This window comes from Aspergillus thermomutatus (genome assembly GCF_002237265.1).
Source record: "Aspergillus thermomutatus strain HMR AF 39 chromosome Unknown NODE_393, whole genome shotgun sequence".
Taxonomy (NCBI): Eukaryota; Fungi; Ascomycota; class Eurotiomycetes; order Eurotiales; family Aspergillaceae; genus Aspergillus; species Aspergillus thermomutatus.
Window position 1 is genome coordinate 1 of NW_020798443.1, and position 18,723 is coordinate 18,723.

Below are 18,723 nucleotides of genomic sequence, written 5' to 3' on the forward strand. Positions count from 1 at the left end.
GCATCGTCAGGCTACCTGGTCGGTAGGCCTCAGGCAAGTATTGGATATAGTCCAGGGACTATATCACCCCTTCCCAAAGTAGTTGACTAGCAGAGAACAGCAGAGACGGATCCCAGGGTGTGACAGGTACCTCCTGAGGCTGTGGGGTAGTTATCTAACTAGTGCTTCTCCCTATAGTGTTAGCAGCCTAATAGTAGCTCTATCCCCTCCTTCCTTACCTTTAAGGCCCTTTCTTTCTATTCCTTCTTATTCTCTATCCTTTTTAGCACTTTTACTTCCTTTCTCTTCTTCTTTCTCTCTAGCTGGTCCTCCTTATCCTAGGTATTATCTGCCTAATCTAAGTACTCCTTATATTAGGAGCTTAGGGGGTCTGAAGAGTCTGAATTAGTACTTATTTCTAAGTTTAGGTAGGTGTGCTAATCCCCTTAGTTAGGGCTGCTGCTGCCTAGTATTAATAATATACTCTGTGGTTGCAGTGATCCTAGCTAATTATCCTTTATAGGTCTATTAAGGGTATCTAGTTTCTGCTATCTACTGCCTTTCTTATCTATAGTTAGAGATGGTAGGCTTATTTCATAAGGGGGTATTTAAATAGTTAGTTATTATGAGTGAATAGTCTTAATAATATGAGTTTTCTATTCTGAGGGGGAGGCATTTATAATATATACCTATTATAGGTGTACTGCTAAGCCCTAGGTCTCTATTCCCTAGGTAACCTTCCTGTCATAGGCTTGTGCCCTACTAGCTAAGCCTTAGCCTATATACCACTACTCTAACATAAAAAAAGGCAGTAGTAATGTGTATAGGTTAGTTAGATGTTAGGAAGATCACTATTAGATAACTAGTATTCACTATGTATATAGCCTTTAGTTTTACTCTAGGGAGCTTCTTTTTACCTTAATAGGTTGTCACGGGCTAGAAGCCGATTCAACCTATAACCTAGGTTTGGACGGTAAGAAATCGCTAAGAGGTTCTAACTGGGGCCGCAGCGGCCGAACACGAAGAGGGGTGTGCGAGGGAGAAACGGGGTCACGTGACATGGCTGTTCACGACATTACTTAGTACAGAATCACGTGACCTAGCCTGCCTGAGGCAGTTCGCGAGTGCTCAGTGAGCTCGAGCATTCAGCGGGCCTTGCCCGCTACATAGGTAGCTTTAAGCATTAGGACCCAGGGCTACTTAACCCATAGAAACTACTATATTAAGGTACTATACATATATTTAAGTTGCAGTGGTCTCAGTGCTAACTAACTATAACCCCCTAGGGGAAGGAGAGCATATTAGTAGTTCATGAGAATTAAGCCTTAATAATCACAAACCTGATCATAAAGGAGTCAACTGGAAAGCTGCCCTTCTCCCTTAGGCGGGGTACATAGATCCATTTTGTGAATTGATGCAATTGACAGTCGAAAACAAACCAGCTGCCCAGCATCACTGTGACCATACCAATTATTATACCGAGCATCTGTCGGTAGTCCATTCCTCACTATCAACAACGAGTGACACTATATCATCACCAAGGGGCTCTTACTCGTCATTTTATCTTAGCCATATCGAATCCTCCTTACCAAAAAGCAGGCGGTGAACTTTCTGCCCGCATATTCCGCCCTGCTATCGCAAAAAGTTCCATTCCATCGGTGGTGATCTTCTACAATCAGCTGAAACAATCATTATATATAACATACATGAAACAAACATGTCAATATCGAAAACCGAAACGGACATCATCCTCAACAAAGCCCATGTTGCCTTAGCGCGCAGCCAGCGTCTAGTAGCCTCCTGGCTCCCTCCGCCAACAGACGAAGAAAAGGCCCATGTCAAAACAGAAGAAGAGCTGCAGCGAGAGGAAGATGAAATCTTCACTGCTGTTCCGGAGACGTATGCTCTTCCTTTACTTCCCCTGTTTGATGCCAATGTCGATTTCCACGCATACTGACAGTTGCCGGAACAGACTAGGAGTCGGCGCGCCCCTCCCCGAAAAAGCCGCTGATGGGAGCTGGAACCGGACTGAGTTGGATTCCAACGATAAGCTGCGGAAACAACTCCTGGGAAAGAACTACAAGAAGGTCATGGCTGCTTCCGCCGGGGTAAAATCGGGCAAGCCCGTGGGCCAAAATGGAGTACCCGCTGGGAATGCGGCGACTGGGACGGGAGATGGGGATGATGACGATGACGATGAGGAAGGACGAACGGCGTTGGTAGGAAGGAAAGGCAACACTCGGAAGAAAGACCTGAATTCGGCGCGGAAAAGGAAAGCTGCGACTGATATCGCAGAGGACGATAGCATTGACCCAAGTGGTGGTGGTAAGGTCAAGGATGGCGATAGCGAGGACGCTCCAGCGAAGCAAGAGGGCCCGTCATCGCGACCAGCGCCGGGACCAAGAGGCCGGAACAAAGCCACAAGTTTCCTGGATGAGATACTCGCCGATCGGTCGAAAAAGAGGAAGAAGCGATGATGTTGATCGCCAGAAATCTCCCCCAATCTTTCAGTTGTACAACAAGATACCCAGCTATCCGATGAAATGTTGAGTTTGATAGACAGCAACTCACGGGAATATATTACATCCTTTTTGTGATCGTTCTCGATGTCATGCCCGACCTGTTTTCATAGTCCGCCATACTCTCGACCTTGACCGACACCCAATAGATACGCCAAGGCTGCATGACAGTGTCGAATGGGAGAACGACTCAATATTCTGTCCCGAAATTCATGCACACGGACATAATTGCATTAGATTGTAGACTCCGATTGTAGATCTAACTTGTGATCAAAAATAAACACGGTCTGCCCCACCCAGCCCCAGGGTATATAGTAAGTATGATATGCGGAAACCGAACCTGCCTATTCCAAGTCCCCAATAAGTGCAAACACCAAGCCTGTGGCGACAAGGCAGTCATCACCAATCTGCATGGTGAGGTATGATATCAACAGAACGGGACATACAACGTATTTCCAGCAGGTATCCTGCGAAAAAATGGTTGCGCGCCCTCCAAATTAGGCGTAAAAGACAAATGTAAACAAAGTGTGGCCTCCAACTGTCCTGGAAAACCCGCGCTTTTTCTGAAGAGATTGTACAAGTTATATGGGATGAAAGAAACGAAAGATCGAAGAACGGGGGTTGATCATAATATGTGGCAGTGATATTGCTCAAATATGCAGATGGCGCTTCTTCCAAGAAGCTTGCCTGTATAGCTGTTGTTGCAAGACGGAGAGCCAGATACTGGTGTTCTCATGCTCGATATATGACTTGCTCGTCACAATGGCGGTTCAGTTAGATATTGTAATTGAGTCGTATGCCAGGTCTCACGCTTCTTTTTATTCTAACCGCTTTCGTTTTCGATCGTCGAGGTTGTTATGCTGATCCTCTTCAGGACGTTCCGCTGTATCAGCGGGGTTGAGGAGCGAGTGTACGTTGCTGGCCATGCTGGATCGTCTGGTGGCAGGAAGAGAGGACTCATGCCTAGCATACTTCGATCCACCATATGTCCACGCGTTGTCAACGGTTAGAGTCGATGGCGGCTGGTCCGGGTTCAAAGGCGGCGTAGCATGTCGCGAAGTGCTTTGAAGTCGCCGGGGCACTCCCATCTCATACTGAGCCAGGACATCCCGAACCTGCTGCTCACTAGAAGTCGGTGTACGATGGGGAGAGGGTGGCCATGGTGCTGCTGGAGCACCCTGTGCACTGGCAGGGGGAAACTGGGAAACGTTCGGTGGCGGCCAGCCATGCTGACGGATGTCTGCTGAAGTGTGTCGACGAGCAAGATTGGGTCCCGGCGGGGAAGATACCGAAGACAGAGGATGAGGCATCGGCTGTTGAGGTGGGATTACAGAGGGAACCTGCGGCCGATTATAGTTCGGGGACGAATTTCCCCCACCAATTGAGCCATACCGGCGAGGAGAGACAGCAAGATGCGGGGGCACGGGTGGGCGGATTATGTTATGCCTAGACGTATCTATCATCGATGGTCGACGGCTGTCGTCTTGGGGCACCTGGCGTGGGGAAAGAGGCGGTCCGGGATCCACCGATACGTTGGCAAAAAATGGTGGCCTGACAGATAAGTATGGGTCCGGAGGGTTTTCGAGAGCTCGCACGACGTCGAGATGTTTCTCTATCTCTTTCTGCATGCTGGATACTGTGATGAGTTAGTGAATGTGATCATGGTAATGTTTTCTTCGGTAGTGATGCTCACCATCCCGGTACAGAGGACTCTCCCGATCAGGAATCGTTCCTTGTAGGAATTGAGAAATCGAATACGTCCACTGAAATCCCGTCAGTGCTCCAGTGTCCGACATAGCAGCGCCTCGATGAGACTCAGAGGGTCAACGAACATGGTAACATCTGGCCAAACTCTCCGCCATGGCCTGACATCTTGAGTTGAGAGCTGAATGTCCCTCTTCAGCGCGACTTAAACGGGCATGCATGTCATATAGCGAATGTTCCAAATTCAGCAATCGCGCTTCGGTCGCATCAGGGACGGGCTCGGCCGGCGTGCCGGGTTGAGAAACGGCGGTCTTGTGGCCGGGAAATGAGTCGCGATGAATCAGAGCATGTCGCGATGCTCGGCGCTTGATTTCGCGCAACCCTACGAGGTCGCCCCGTTTAAAATTTCCGTTGCCGTGTTTGAACTCCCATAATGCAGAGTCTGGAGAGCCGGTGTGAAAGACATCGCTCACTGTGAGAAGACGCAAAGGGTCAGCAAAAATACGTACACATTCACTCCCCACTTGAGAATCACGTACCTTTATGAAAACCGTACATATTGAGCTGTCGAACGAAAGACGAGATATTAGTGTGTTTAAAGTATTGACTAATGAAGAAAATATCAGCGATCAGGTTACGAGATGCGACGCGGTTTTAAGGACGAAGAACTGACGCGAGGACTTTTGAGAACTCGGATGTTGGCGACATGACAAAGCTGTCGTTGGTGCTCGACCACGATATCAGATGTTGGATAGCAGGGTCCTCTAGCATACTGTTCAAGTGGCATCAGCAAGGGCTCACTTGATTTATGTCAAGTTATAAGACAAGGAAAGGTTTGAGACATCCGTGAGAGCGAACGGAATCTGAGCAAACATACTTGTACAGTTTATGAATGAAAGCGGTCTGAACGACTTTTGGCTGCTGGGCTGCGGCTGCAGCACCGATTGCTTGATTTGGCACTGAAGTATTATTCATGTTTCCAGTTTCGACAGAACCATTGGAATTCGTGATGTTTGCGCCCGCCCGATCGCTGTCCGGACTGCTGTGGGCGGGCGGCGCAGGGCCTGTCGTCGCAGAGGCAGGTGGAGTGACCTCCATGAAGTCACCCGTCGACTGAGCGGAGGATGGAATAGAGGAGGGAAGGACCGGCAGCTTTCGTGTCTTCCCTGGCGCATCTGCAGAACCGGCAGTGAAAGTATTTCGAGACGGAGGATCGGCGAGGCTGCTCATCTCGCGCGAGGAGAAGGATGACAGCCAAGCCGCAGAGGGGAGCTTGGAGGAAACCACTTGAACTGAAAATGCGAATGGTCAACGAAGGGATAACTTAGGGCCTTTTTTTCCTTTTTTCCTCTCTTCCAGATGTCGGCCGCTCGTGGAGGACTGGAGAACGTGGGAAAGTGGATACAGAGAATCACAGAGCCTGGGCCAAGAAGGCGCTGATCAATAACGTAGAGTGTCCGCTTCTAGAGTCATTGCGAAGCGAAGATCGTGTACTGTAGGAATGACTTTGGTTTCTCTTTTCTTTTTCTTTTCCCTCTGGCGCGTCGATTTGCCAAACAGCGACTGTTCAAGAATTTCTCGCCCACCAAACTCAATGGGTGTAAAGAGTCTTAGACTAGTCCAAAGCTCCTCTTTGCCCCTTTGTTCTCCACTTGTCCCAATTTAGTCTCGGAAGGGGGTACCAGCATGAAATCGACGAGGGGCGAAAGGGACGAGCCGTGAAAGTGCAGGAATGTCGCGGACGAGGCGCGTTAAAAGATCGGATCTGCAGATAACTAGATAGCTGCTAGTTGAAGCTGACTATCATGGGTCCGGTTTGGAGCTCGGGAAATGACCAACGGAGGAACGGGAACAGCCGATGTGAAGTATGAAGTCTCCTCGTCGTTCTAATGCACGATTTCTTTTCGTTTCTGTTTTTCTTCCTCTTCCCCTTTCGTTTCTCCTCCAGGAGTGCTTATGCGGGTTTATTGAAATATCCTCTCTGTATATGCCTTGTGGAGAGAAGAAAAGGGGGGGGATCGGTTCATCAGAGTGTAGAGAGAGAATGCGAGAAAAGACAAATATGAAGTTTCGCGGTTGAGAAGATTCTGAAACCAGGGCTCGGATAAAGGATTAAGTATCTCGAATATAGTAAGAGGTATAATATGAGACAAGACTATTGTTAGTGATACCAACAGAATAGTTAGTAATGATAGGAGTTTAAGGTGCAGAAGGATGCTTGGGGAACCCAGTAGATAGCTGGCTTACCTGCTACAGTCCTTCTAGACAGACTCAAGTGCTAGTCCAGTAGTCTGTTACTAAAGTAAGCAGGTAAGCAGTAGTCTGGGCTCTGGAATCTGCACGGAACCGCGGATATGGAACGACAATTGGTTGGGTGCAAGGAAGAATGGCGTAGCTAAGGAAGAAGATATTACGACTAGTGATGAGGGGGAGGCGAATAGGGGGAGTGAGATTATGATAAGGAGGAAGATCGGGGGAGAGAGGAGAGGAGATGCAAGTAGAAGAGACCAGACTGTCTACCTTATGCAGTTGGTATCTGTATTACGATGAGTTATTTCTTTATTGATGAAGAAATAAATAATAGCAATAATGATGATGGATCACCAAGAGGAAATCAATAAATAGAGAAGTTAGTACTCTGTAGTTCATGTTGAAGATGATAGTTGGTGGATTCAAAGCCATTGTACTTTTGATACTGAATAGATGCGGAGTAGATATTTGGGCCACAGGGTAAGTAGATAGTACTGGGATAGATATGTAGACAATAGTCTAGACATGCGCCGTAAATGAATACTAGATTCAATAGTCTGGATGCAGAGAGCTTCAATATTCGACCATCATCATTTTGGGTCCCATTATCTACGTGTATTATCATCTATCTACTCCGTCCGTACCTATCGCTGTTCTTTTGTTCTCCATCCCTCTGCTATTCATAATGAAGAGCATTATACCGCGTAGATATGTAGAGAAGAACGATAAATGATGACTAGTACGTAGTAGGTAGAGTATATCCTATCCACATATAAACTGCCCTCAAAGTATTTCAACCGATTTGTCGTTAAGTCTCCGTGGTCCTTTTGTATATAAGTAGGTAAACATGACAGCGGATCAACCAGCTCAGCTGATTCCTTCCTCATCATTCATCAACACCCTCACACCTTCTCTGTTAGCCTCAATCCTCCGACAATGCGCCAGATACGATCATTGTTGATGCTTCTCTCCTACAAAGAACAACAACGATGATTCGCAGACGCTGGATAACGATATCCCGATCACCATGGAATGTGTAGACCCAAACTCAGACGAACAGGAGATCATCACTCGACTCCAAAATCTCAGGACAAAGTCAGCGCGACGCACAGTGTACGGGTTCCCCCAGCAAATGCCTTTTCGCTATAACACATATTAAATTCATTGACTGACACAATTCAACGATTCCAGGTTCCATCAACTCATCCACCAGCTAGCTTCTGACGAATGGCGTGACCTGAGGGACTACCTCAACACACGAACCTTCCAGTGTGATATCCTGGGTTTGCTGCCCCCCGAGATTGCTGTGCAAGTCGCCCAGTATTTAGACCTAGCGGAAATCCATGTCCTGCAGAGAGTAGGCAATACATGTCCACTTATCTTGTGACCATGAGAATGGTAACTCACGTTGTATCAGGTCTCCAGAATTTGGCGCAAGTTACTGTCATCTAATCCGGTTCGCAGCGCTGTATACCGTCGGTATTCAGGCCGCACCCTCAATTTTTTTCATCAGACATCTCATCACATCTTCAACCAGTATGCCAAGCAGAGGATCAGACTGGAGCGAGGAGAGCCATCTTCAGCCCTGCGTCGGCGCGAGCCCAGCCATATTAACCCAGCATGTCTAGACTATTCAAATGGACGGTATGCATGGACTGGCGAAATGACCACGGTCGTCGTGCAGGATCTGCGTTCAAACACAATGCAGATGTTCTGCACGGAAAACAGAGAACGCATCGGCAACATTCGTCTTTCGGAGTCGATTGTTGCAGCGGTCACTCTACGTGGGTAGGCAGCAAATCTTGCACAGATCAAACTCATGTAGTATTTTTTCACTCATGGAACGGATTTTAGATACTGCCATGTCTGGAATCTTCGAACTGAGGAGTCAGCATACTTTCGACTGCCATCCCGCCTATTCCACCTCTTCGCTGTTCGTGGCGCCAAGGTTGCCTTCGGCTTCAAGAATCCCGCGGCTGGAAACACGGTTGTCATGCAATGGGACTTCAACTCGCGCGTTTCCCGCACGGTCATTGTGGCAGATCACTTGGTGTTCATAGACTTACATTCTACGCTGGATTGCTTGATCACCATCCATCTACAACGAAATGACAACGTGGATGGCCCATGGGATCTTGAAGGGATTCCATGCAATGCCGCACAGTTGCGGGTCGTGAAGCATTGCTTTGATGATTCGTTGGAAGCTCCTCAGACTGTGTCCAAGGTTCTGACCCTGCAAATACAAGAAGACAACGACTGGGTAGTTCGACCGAATGCCTGGCTCTCAGAGCAATTCAACGACAGAGCGGGAATCCTAATAGCCCGTCCCAAAGGCAGTAAAGATCACCACCCACACTACATCATCGCCATTACCCACTATAACGACACCGAGGAGGTTTTCCTGCACGTCTTGCCCCCGGAGCACACATCCTCCTCCCACTTACATGTTGCACCTATTGACCGCAACCTCTTGTACTACATCAGGGTCGAGCAGGCCATGCCAACGATCTGGATTTCACAGCCAGGCGCGCAAGTTCCTTACCGCCCGGCCAAGTCCATGCCTTCTCCGTGGGCGGTAGACCCTAGTCAGCATGATGCCGACGAATACGTGCTCAAGGGAGATCATGATTGTGTTCTGTTGGTCAATAGGGGTGGGGTGAGCGCGTGGTGTTTCGATGAAGCCGCGCAGCCCTTGTGTGCTATTCCTTTCCAGATCCCGGACAATTGAAGTTGGTGTCTTTATTGGATTTGGGAATAAGACGTCTTTAAGACCAAGGAAGAGAAACACTCATTAATTAGAAGTCTTGAGCTTTATTTGTTCCTAGAACATCTTGAGGCGCTGGGAGAACAGACATTAGAATCGATAGAGGCACTGAAAAGACAAGAAATACATTGACAAAAGGAAATAAAAAAAAGCCTAGTCATAGACGATATACAGAACCATCAATGCTCTCTATGATAATGCCACCGCTGCCTTCCCCGTACTGTGCGGATTTCACTATTATACTAGCCCAATTCACTAACATATCCTGACCGACTCGCCCGCCTCGCAATTCGCGCATCCATATCGCTGATCAATCCTGAACAGTAGTGTCACGAGGACAGCGGATATGAGGTCCCCGGTAGCTCATTTGGTAGTTCCCAACATGTCATCACCCATGTAATCTTCTCGCTTCCTGAGTAGGAGCGAAATGGAAGGTAAAAAGGGAAATCACGAAAGAAAAGACAGACAAGAAGATGAAACAATAGGCGATGACACATGCTTGAACATCTCAAACTGACGGAACTTAGATACCAAGGGTGAACTCCACACCGACGTCAATCTCACGGGCCATCTTGACGACCTTGGAGAACTGGACGGACTTCTCGGCAGCGCTCTGGAGGTCCTCAATGGAGAAGATCTTAAGACCGGACTCGTTGATCTATAAATCCTACATTAGCATTTCATGACCGTTTTCGTAGTCTGTGAATGCAAAGCTGGTTGACCACATACCAGCTTCTGAGCCTGCTCCATGTTGGTACCCTGCAACCGAGCAACGATGGGGATGCGCAGACCCATATCCTGCACGACATTGATCAAACCCTGGGCGATAGCATCGCAGCGGACGATACCACCGAAGATGTTAACGAAGACTGCAGTGACCTTGGGGTCGCTGGTGATGAGCTCAAAAGCAGACTTGATAGCGGCGGGGGTAGCACCACCACCAACGTCAAGGAAGTTGGCAGGGCTTCCACCATTGAGCTTGATGATATCCATGGTGGCCATGGCGAGACCAGCACCGTTGACTAGAGAAGCGGTCAGCATGAGCGCAGTAAGGTAAGTGTTGTCAGGTCGTACCCAGGCATCCAATGTCACCATCAAGCTTGATGAAGTTCAAGCCGTACCTGTCGTCCGAGTTAGAACAAAAATTTCGTCGGCCATAGATTGGGTGCCATCGGGACGTACTCAGCAGCCCTGACCTCATCGGCGTCTTCCTGAGTGGTGTCTCTCCACGAGAAGACCTCCTTCTGTCTGAACTCAGCGTTGTCATCAAAGTTCAGCTTGGCGTCCATAGCCAGAACCTGGTGGTCAGAAGTCTCAGACAGAGGGTTGATCTCAATCTGAGTAGCATCCTTCTCCATGAAGACCTTGTACAGGTTCTGGATGGTGGCCTTGGCATCCTCGATGCACTGCTCGGAGAAGCCAAGATCGGTAGCGATCTTGCGGGCAATGTCATCAGTCACACCGACCTTGATGTCGATAGGAGTGGTCATGATAGCCTCGGGGTGTTCCTTGGCAACCGCCTCAATATCCATACCGCCTTGCGACGAGGCAACAATGACGGGAGTTTGAGTCGCGCGGTCCATGAGGACGGCAAGGTAGAATTCACGACGAGCGAACTTGCGCTCGCAAATGTAGACAGCATTACAAAGGCGACCAGCAGCACCAGTCTGCTTGGTGATGAGTTTGTGTCCGATCATCTGGCCAGCGAACATCTTGGCCTCGGTTGGGCTAATGAAATAGATATCCCGGTCAACAAGAGGACAGTAGGCGAAAACAGTGGAGTTTTAGGGGATCAACTCACGAGTAGATGACGCGCACACCTCCCTTAAGTCCATTGTCGAAGCTACCCTTACCACGACCACCAGCAAGAACCTGGGCCTTGATCACCATGTCGTCGTTCCCTAAGGTGCTGTCTCAGTAAACCGCGGTCCAGCCTGTTCATGACGGGGATATATACCGATGGACTTGGCGACAGCCTCAGCTTCCTCTGCCGAGCGGGCGACCTCACCCTTGGGGACTCCCACGCCATACTGTCGGCCAGTCAGTCATTTTGGATCGGCGGAATATCGACGAGTGAACGTTACGACAACATACGGACTTGAGAAGTCTGGCAGAGAGGTATTCGTGAATGGACAGGTTTCTGTGTTGTTGAGCCAATCTGGATTGAACGGAAGATTCCTACGAAAATTGCAATGTCAGCAAGCTCGATTTGATGCTAATGGATATACTACTATGTAATATTGTCAAAATATGAGTTTGGGGAAATATCTCACAGTCGCAGCTCTGATAGCTGCCGCGACAGGACGGCTGCTGCGCGCGAGCTTGAACATGACGAAAAAGAATTTGTCAAAGAGGGGAGAATGTCAATAGAAACAGATAAGAGCACAAGAGGAAAAGCGAGCCTCCAAAGTGATTGTTGACAAGAAGGGGCGGATTATCCAATGTTGATCTCGGAAGGGAACAGCTTTCACTGCTTTTTCACGGCTGCGCTTCTCGGGACAATTATGCGCTTCGTCTGCCTTGGATCGCACGCGGGTCACCTGATGAGCCAACCAGCGTGTGTTTCGGGATGACTAATCAGGTGCATAATGCCGGCGACGCGAATATCACGGAACGCTGGTATAACTTCTTCCCGTCCACAACACCTTGCCGAGTCTCATAGTTTGCTGGTCTTTTCGTCACTAGAACGAAGAGAAATCCAAAATGATGAAGTGTCGCAGGTGGTCTCCAGTTCTCAGTCCATCAAACTTTTATAACCTTCCGATTCTGTCAGATCTACTCTGGATGAACACGTGGAAAGGGGTTGCAACCGGATTGTAACTTCACAAGCATCATTCATCGCAATAATTTACGACACAAGGCATAACCGGGATAAGGATCTGAAGAGATTGGCCACAAGCAAATTCGGTTTTAGTTAATGAGACGTCCGCTTGGCCGTCTGAATGACCGATTCTCTGTTTATTGCTGCATTTACCTCGCCTATAATCTATTTCGCTACCAATCTGCGATCCGCCCACTGGGAGTCAACAGTTCGTCCTGATCTGGTATATATTCATGGTTTACACATAATGATATCTGCCTCTAGATATAGCTCACTTCCATCACTGTCCTGTTGTCCTCGTCAACCTCACCTTCCTCTCACTACACACCTTAGCTATTGCTCACATCTCACCTCACTTACAGCTCGCCTTCGAACATTCACTCACACCATCATAGATATCAACCTATAAAATCACCATTCTATGCCTCTATCTTCACCTTCTCAATCTTCTCTCCTTACTAACTCACCATGAGTGACTATATCGACTACCTCTCCATGCAAGAGAATAACGACGACACCGCTCCCCTTAGCTCAGACGAAAACGACATGGCCAACAAAAAGAAGTGTATGGACAGAGCGATGGAAAGACCGATCCCAACCTCATTGCTCTCTATCTATGGTTCTTGTTTCATGTCACAGCAATATCATTTCTCTAATATACTCTCTCCTTGTTTAGAAGAGAAAGAGCAGACTGGATAATTGCATTTAACAACAAGCATGGTCTAAAGCCATATTTCCAAAGACTTCTTCTTCTTTCATGGATGCTGAGGAACACAGCTATATATCTCCGCACTTGGATCTTTCTGCCACAGCATCTCAAGCTGCCCCTTTTTCCCCAATGGCCGGGACTTATGCTGACGGGGCGGGGCGACCGAACGACATGGACCACTGGAAACTCATTGAGCCGGTGATGCATGCACGCCTATGCCTCCTGCTCACACCAAGCTCTCTAACCTGCAAATTTTCAACCTGGTCATAAATAATATTGAACAGGCTGATAAGCATGAAAACTGGCCGTTCAACTTCGGGACGAGGGGTGAGGTTAAACCGGACAGGGCGCCGTTGAGCCCGACAATACTACGTTCTCTGTAGGGCACCATGCGCACCCACTCAAGCAGTGGTTGATCGGCACTTGGACCAATTGGTGTCTGGAGACACAATGACAGAGCTCAGCTGTCCTTCGGACTAGTTGAGGTCCCGACAGTCGCGCAACAAGAGAAGGCGTATGTCATTGACTCGGACAAATTTCCCAATATCTTGTATAAGCCGCCACCGGAAGGTCCACTGGATTGGCAGATCCTGATCCCTGAACTACCTACAATACATCTTGTCGACAAGCCGCTGAAAGTTTCCACAGCCTCGGCACTCAATCAGCCTACAATATCAGAACAGAAGACAGTCAACAATCAAAAACTGATCGTATACAGATACGATGCATCGTCGGACAACAACACCAACAACGTCTATGAGACAACAAGCAGCACATACCGCCAACTATTTAATGGCGGACCACCAATTCCAATCACCGCACGCGACTCTTTCATGGTCGAATCTTCCATACAGGGCGCGTCCGTGCAAGATCGCTCCCAGACTGCCCCCACTCAAGACACCCGTCCATCCTTCGAGAACACGACCCGGAAAGAAAGCCTGCCCCAGTCCGACTCAGTCACCGCACGTAACCCTTTCATAGTCAGCGCGTCTACAGTTATCCCGCCTACTCACGAGGACACGAACCCGAATCGTTCCCTGTTGCGTTCAATTCTTCAGATACTCATTGCCGGCAACCGAAGTCGACACCCACCACCACCAAGCAACCGACCGCTCAGCGCAAACGTTTCCACAATGACGCCAAAGGAAAGGACTCAGGGAAAGACGGCGACACTTGGATTGACATAACTAAGCGGCTCATAGCCGATGGTGCACGCGCCGACAAGGAGCATCAGGACCTCGTTGACGCTACACTTGCATACAAGGCTGTGGTTGATAAGAGATTAACAGACCTTACATCTGCCGTCTCTGGACTAGACTCTGCTATGCAACAACTCGCGTCATATACCCCGTTCGCGAACATCATACGAACGGTTGAGAGCATCATGGAAGACCACAATGATGATCCAGATGGCGTACAGGAGGTCACCAAAGAACTACATGACACCTTGGATAAGATCGCCTTCTCCCAGACCATAAATCCCTTTGAAAGCGCGTAGGATAGCAATATAGAGGTATATCGAGTTTTGGTCTCGAGTCAGGTGACAAGGAAGTGCCTAGACCACTTGAATGATGCTCCGACGTTGTCTGATTGACTGCTCCCATAGAGCCGAGCAATGATCCTCTTGCGCTTCAATTCCCTTTGCTTCTACTTCCCTATGGTCTTTCTCAACTTGTAGAGCTTGAACATCCTCGTCATGACGCCTTGAAATAGACCTGTCCAAGCCCAACCGCCACATAGGAACCAAATCACCCAGCTCTTGTTGCCTTCCCAGATCCAGCTCTTTCGTCCTTGCGCCCACGGCCATAACCAGCGCCATGGCGCTGACCCGTACAGGACCTGCGTTACAACGCTCCGTGCATATGCAGCATGTGGCATAGCGCCATGCTGACTATGTGTCACACGGCGAGCGTATTCGTCCTCAATAGGAATATACAGGGAGTTTGGCTGGAGAGTTCGCTGAGTACGCGCAATGCGGGATTGTACTCCCCCAGTGATGACGGTTGTGACATTTACTCTGCAGGGGGGTCAGTGTCAGTGGAAAGGCACAATAGGGAGAAATACAATGACGTACCCAAAAGGAGCAAGTTCCACTCGCAAGGTGTCACTGAAAGAATGCAGCGCAGCCTTTGAGGCATTGTAGACCGATCCGAACACATAGGGTATGATCTTGACGAAGAGGGAAGCTGTCAGGACAAGCAAAACGGCAATTCAGTCAAGTAGGATCGACTAACTCCAGCCACACTACCGATCATCACAATAGTGCCCTTTGCCTTCATGAGCAATGGCAGGAAGGTCTTGCATATATGGATGACCGCAAAGAAGTTGGTTTCGAAAGTTCTCCGGGCTTCGCCTAAGTCTATCTCAACAAATGGAACGGTGTAGTCTGTCGTCGCCTGTGAGTAAAGATTCTCCCTATTTTAATGTTGAACTGGGTAAACGAAGTCCAATCGTATAACGTACTTCGGCCCCTAGCCACGCAGATATCAGCATCTAGGCCAATTGTTCCAGCGAATTTCAAGAGGGAGAGAAATACGCATTGTTAACAAGAAAATCAAGTCCCTTATCTCCAAGTCTTTTTTCGACTTCGGAGTAGCAGGATTTGACACTTTCTTCGTCATCAACAACCAAGTCTAGCGTCTCGATACCCAGGGCTGCTAGATCATCGATTTTCTTTGCATCTCGTGCCGTTGCAAATACGCGCAAACCATTTCGATGAAACTCGCGGGCGAGTGAATTACCTATGCCACCAGGGGAGCACCTAGTTCAAATCGCAAAAGCGATTAGCGGCGTGCATTGAAACACTATAGGTGTTTGCTTCGCCGTCAAGATGCAATGCAGGCTTACCCAGTGATCAACACAGACTTGCGGTTATCTCGCGCAGCTGCCATTGCTATCGCGCAATCAGAATGAATCCAGACAAGTAAAGAATCACAGAGTATTCAGGTTCATCGATGCGAAGTTCTTGAGAGATTAAGAAGACTAGCTTAGAAAATGCTCCGGATCTGTAGAGGTATGATTCTTGATGAAGTTAATAGCGAATCAACTGAAACCTCGGCAGAAGAACAACCCCCGCATATCATCTGGACCAATGAGCTAGTAATTTTGTTTGCATGCTCTGTACCTGGTAAGGTAGGTATCTGCATCCATATTTTCGATCACATCAGCTTAATATAAATACCTTACCTACCTAAGGTAGTACCTTTAAGAAATATTTTACCTTAAAAATGACTGGGGCGAGCATTGACTATAAGTCATGGGATCTGAATGGATCATAGGAGTATTTCCAACTGTCTCAAATTGTATAGGTTGTTCTGCGAAAATGGACATCACTCAATCGTTCAATTCAAGAGAAGCCCACACAGTAATGACCATGGCTGCAGATTTCCTGTTAGATGGATAAGGGCGATTGATATGTATTCTACGGTTCTACCCCGGATGTCTAGGTATGATGTACTTGCACTATTCCATAGGAACTTCGGCTGTGGCGTCAGATTTCCAAGTTTGCTGGGACAATAATATCAAGAAATATTGATGCGCAACTCTGTCATCTGACTCTGACTCTATCGAGTTTCCCACCATTATTGTCTGCAGTATTGTATGGAAACAAGTGCTATAGGAAAGTCCTTTCCCTCAGGAATCACATACGAAGCGCAGCCCATCAAACCAAGGCCGTCTCTATGAAAAATCGGATCAACGCAAGGCATCACTTTCGCCATTCAGGCCCCCACAGTTCCCTATTCCTTGCTCCTGGCAGTGCTAATTTGAATTGGTACTTCGGACATCTCTGATGTGACATTTCATGACAAGCCATCCACTCACACCCAAGATGATTGCTATTCTCTTAGGAAAATGTCATAACTTGGTTTGACCGGTCTCTTCCCCACCATCAAATGCTTGTGTGCCGATACCCGACGGATCCATTCACCAGTTCAACTCTATTCGCTTCGATCGGTATATAGACGTGTCTCCGTCCCTACGGAGGGCTTTCACTGGCTAAAGTGGCCGATCTTTTAAAATTCGGCCTTCGTCGTTGCAGAAATCCTTTTTTCTCTAGTTTTCGTCTTGCCTCGTGAGCACATGCCCTTTGTCTTCCAGGCAAGCATCTGAGCCAGAAGGGAAGAGCACAGCTGAGAATTCGAGCACGAGTAAACAATCCCTATGCTTCCAGCAGATTGCAAATACCTGAGCTTTGAATCAGGATATCACTCTCGTTCGCGCAATTGCAATGACGGAGGAAGATCGCGTGCTGCGTAGCAATGAGTTGTCACTGCTACCCCCAACGACCGGAAGGGCAATCCAACAGGCTCGATCTTCCGCGTTAGAAGCACTGCACAATCATTCGTTCTACAAGTACGAAAATGAGAGTGTCCCGCTCTCTCGCAGAGACACTGAGGCTTCGGCTGCGTCACTGAGCTGGAAGAAACGGATCAGGCACTTTACCTGGGCCTTTTTTACTCTTTCAATGAGCACTGGTGGTATCGCAAATGCCTTATATGACGGTCAGCTTGTATTGTTGGCGCATTTTTTTAATGGATACTGACTTGGTAAATAGTTCCTTATAGATTCCGTGGCCTGGAAACCATTGGAGTCATAGTCTTTCTTTTTAACATTGCGTTATACATTATAATATGGTGTATCTTGCTGCTGCGCTTCTACCTCCATCCATACACCTTTAAACTATCAATTATGCATCCAACAGAGTCATTGTTTGTGCCTGCATCTATAGTCTCATTTGGGACAATCTTGATCAATATTTCTCAGTACGGACCACAAGCCACAGGACCTTGGCTAAGTTATACTGTCGGTGTGTTATTCTGGATCGATGCGGCTCTTGCAGTGGTCTTCTCTGCTGGTATATATCTGCTATTGTGTGTGACATTTCTCTTCCTGGCTATTCAATAATGCTGATCCTGGCTTAGGTGGTCAACTCAAACTTTCACGATAGCCCAGATGACCCCGATATGGATCTTCCCAGCGTATCCTATGTTGATAATTGGTCCTCATGCAGGGATCTTAAGCGCAAAGCTTGAACCCTCTCGGGCCTTACCTATTATCATTGGTGGAACAACGATCCAAGGACTGGGCTACTTAGTTTCATTTACTGTTTACGCAGCGTACATTTACAGATTAATGTCCCAAAAATTGCCTAGAGAAAATGTACGTCCCGGTATGTTTGTCTCTGTTGGCCCCAGTGCTTTCACAGTCTCAGGACTGGTAACCATGGCTGCTCACGCGAAGCGATGCTTTCCTGATGATTTTATGGGTAATGGCGCACTGGCTGCGAATATTCTCAAAGTAGTTGTCAATTTCACTTGTCTGTGGCTCTGGGGGTGAGTTTCCGTGACCCATTTTATGCTTCAGCAATCGACTAACGACGATCTAGCCTGGCGGTATTTTTCTTCTTCATTGCGACTTTTGCTCACTGGTCGACCATCGGCCCAGGTCGAATGAATTTCTCAATGGCATGGTTCTCGTTTGTCTTCCCCAACACTGCCTTGATCACTGCCACGTTCGCTATTGGGAATGCTTTCTCATGCAAGCCCATTCTGATCATAGGGTGTGCCATGATCTTTCCTCTCATACTAATGTATATCTTCGTCTTTTACATGATGATTCGCGCCATCGTGTTACGGCAAATTATGTGGCCACAGAAGGGCGAGGACAAGGATGAGGGTGGATTTGAGATAAATCAAATCAAGCCTGAATCGCCTGGTGAACAAACTCCTGTCTGACAAAAAGAATGCGGCTGTGGCTCATGGAACTTGAAGACCAAGCATGGCTGCAGTTCATACAACCACCGAGAGAGCTTTCGTCCTCCCACAGGATCTACGACTCGACGTCAACGACTTGCGATTTCGATACCCAGCACATTTTGCATGCTTGACACCCTTTTCTCTGGTTAGCTTTTACGTGGAAGTAGAACGAACCTATGCTACTGAAAATGTGTCACACCACAATGACATAAATGGAGGCA

The 18,723-nt window shown here is 48.0% G+C and overlaps 7 protein-coding genes across 7 annotated transcripts; 4 read left to right on the plus strand and 3 right to left on the minus strand.

The window, feature by feature from the left end:
• Nucleotides 1–1,696: 1,696 nt before the first annotated feature.
• CDV56_100456 (DUF3245 domain-containing protein) lies at nucleotides 1,697–2,456 on the plus strand (the record flags this gene model as incomplete). Its single annotated transcript, XM_026754075.1, has 2 exons — nucleotides 1,697–1,878; nucleotides 1,952–2,456. The coding sequence occupies 2 exons, from the start codon at nucleotides 1,697–1,699 to the stop codon at nucleotides 2,454–2,456; spliced, it is 687 nt and encodes a 228-aa protein (XP_026609889.1).
• Nucleotides 2,457–3,316: 860 nt separating this feature from the next.
• CDV56_100696 (uncharacterized protein) lies at nucleotides 3,317–5,432 on the minus strand (the record flags this gene model as incomplete). Its single annotated transcript, XM_026754315.1, has 6 exons — nucleotides 3,317–4,134; nucleotides 4,192–4,261; nucleotides 4,331–4,674; nucleotides 4,742–4,809; nucleotides 4,876–4,974; nucleotides 5,080–5,432. 6 exons carry the CDS (start codon nucleotides 5,430–5,432, stop codon nucleotides 3,317–3,319), a joined length of 1,752 nt encoding a protein of 583 aa, XP_026609890.1.
• Nucleotides 5,433–7,479: 2,047 nt separating this feature from the next.
• On the plus strand, nucleotides 7,480–9,180 carry CDV56_101345 (F-box domain protein; the record flags this gene model as incomplete). The annotated part of the gene is made up of 4 exons (XM_026754964.1): nucleotides 7,480–7,565; nucleotides 7,644–7,809; nucleotides 7,870–8,240; nucleotides 8,307–9,180. 4 exons carry the CDS (start codon nucleotides 7,480–7,482, stop codon nucleotides 9,178–9,180), a joined length of 1,497 nt encoding a protein of 498 aa, XP_026609891.1.
• A 559-nt stretch (nucleotides 9,181–9,739) lies between these two features.
• On the minus strand, nucleotides 9,740–11,546 carry TCA9 (succinate--CoA ligase (GDP-forming) subunit beta; the record flags this gene model as incomplete). The annotated part of the gene is made up of 8 exons (XM_026755290.1): nucleotides 9,740–9,874; nucleotides 9,946–10,238; nucleotides 10,291–10,337; nucleotides 10,399–10,944; nucleotides 11,018–11,117; nucleotides 11,174–11,246; nucleotides 11,311–11,394; nucleotides 11,490–11,546. 8 exons carry the CDS (start codon nucleotides 11,544–11,546, stop codon nucleotides 9,740–9,742), a joined length of 1,335 nt encoding a protein of 444 aa, XP_026609892.1.
• A 959-nt stretch (nucleotides 11,547–12,505) lies between these two features.
• On the plus strand, nucleotides 12,506–14,244 carry CDV56_102044 (uncharacterized protein; the record flags this gene model as incomplete). Its single annotated transcript, XM_026755663.1, has 3 exons — nucleotides 12,506–12,602; nucleotides 13,227–13,692; nucleotides 13,728–14,244. The coding sequence occupies 3 exons, from the start codon at nucleotides 12,506–12,508 to the stop codon at nucleotides 14,242–14,244; spliced, it is 1,080 nt and encodes a 359-aa protein (XP_026609893.1).
• A 57-nt stretch (nucleotides 14,245–14,301) lies between these two features.
• Nucleotides 14,302–15,637, minus strand: CDV56_102298 (uncharacterized protein; the record flags this gene model as incomplete). The annotated part of the gene is made up of 7 exons (XM_026755917.1): nucleotides 14,302–14,585; nucleotides 14,639–14,763; nucleotides 14,821–14,932; nucleotides 14,995–15,161; nucleotides 15,210–15,217; nucleotides 15,333–15,507; nucleotides 15,594–15,637. 7 exons carry the CDS (start codon nucleotides 15,635–15,637, stop codon nucleotides 14,302–14,304), a joined length of 915 nt encoding a protein of 304 aa, XP_026609894.1.
• Nucleotides 15,638–17,969: 2,332 nt separating this feature from the next.
• Nucleotides 17,970–18,481, plus strand: CDV56_102771 (putative C4-dicarboxylate transporter/malic acid transport protein; the record flags this gene model as incomplete). Its single annotated transcript, XM_026756390.1, has 2 exons — nucleotides 17,970–18,079; nucleotides 18,133–18,481. The coding sequence occupies 2 exons, from the start codon at nucleotides 17,970–17,972 to the stop codon at nucleotides 18,479–18,481; spliced, it is 459 nt and encodes a 152-aa protein (XP_026609895.1).
• Between the last annotated feature and the right edge of the window lie 242 nt (nucleotides 18,482–18,723).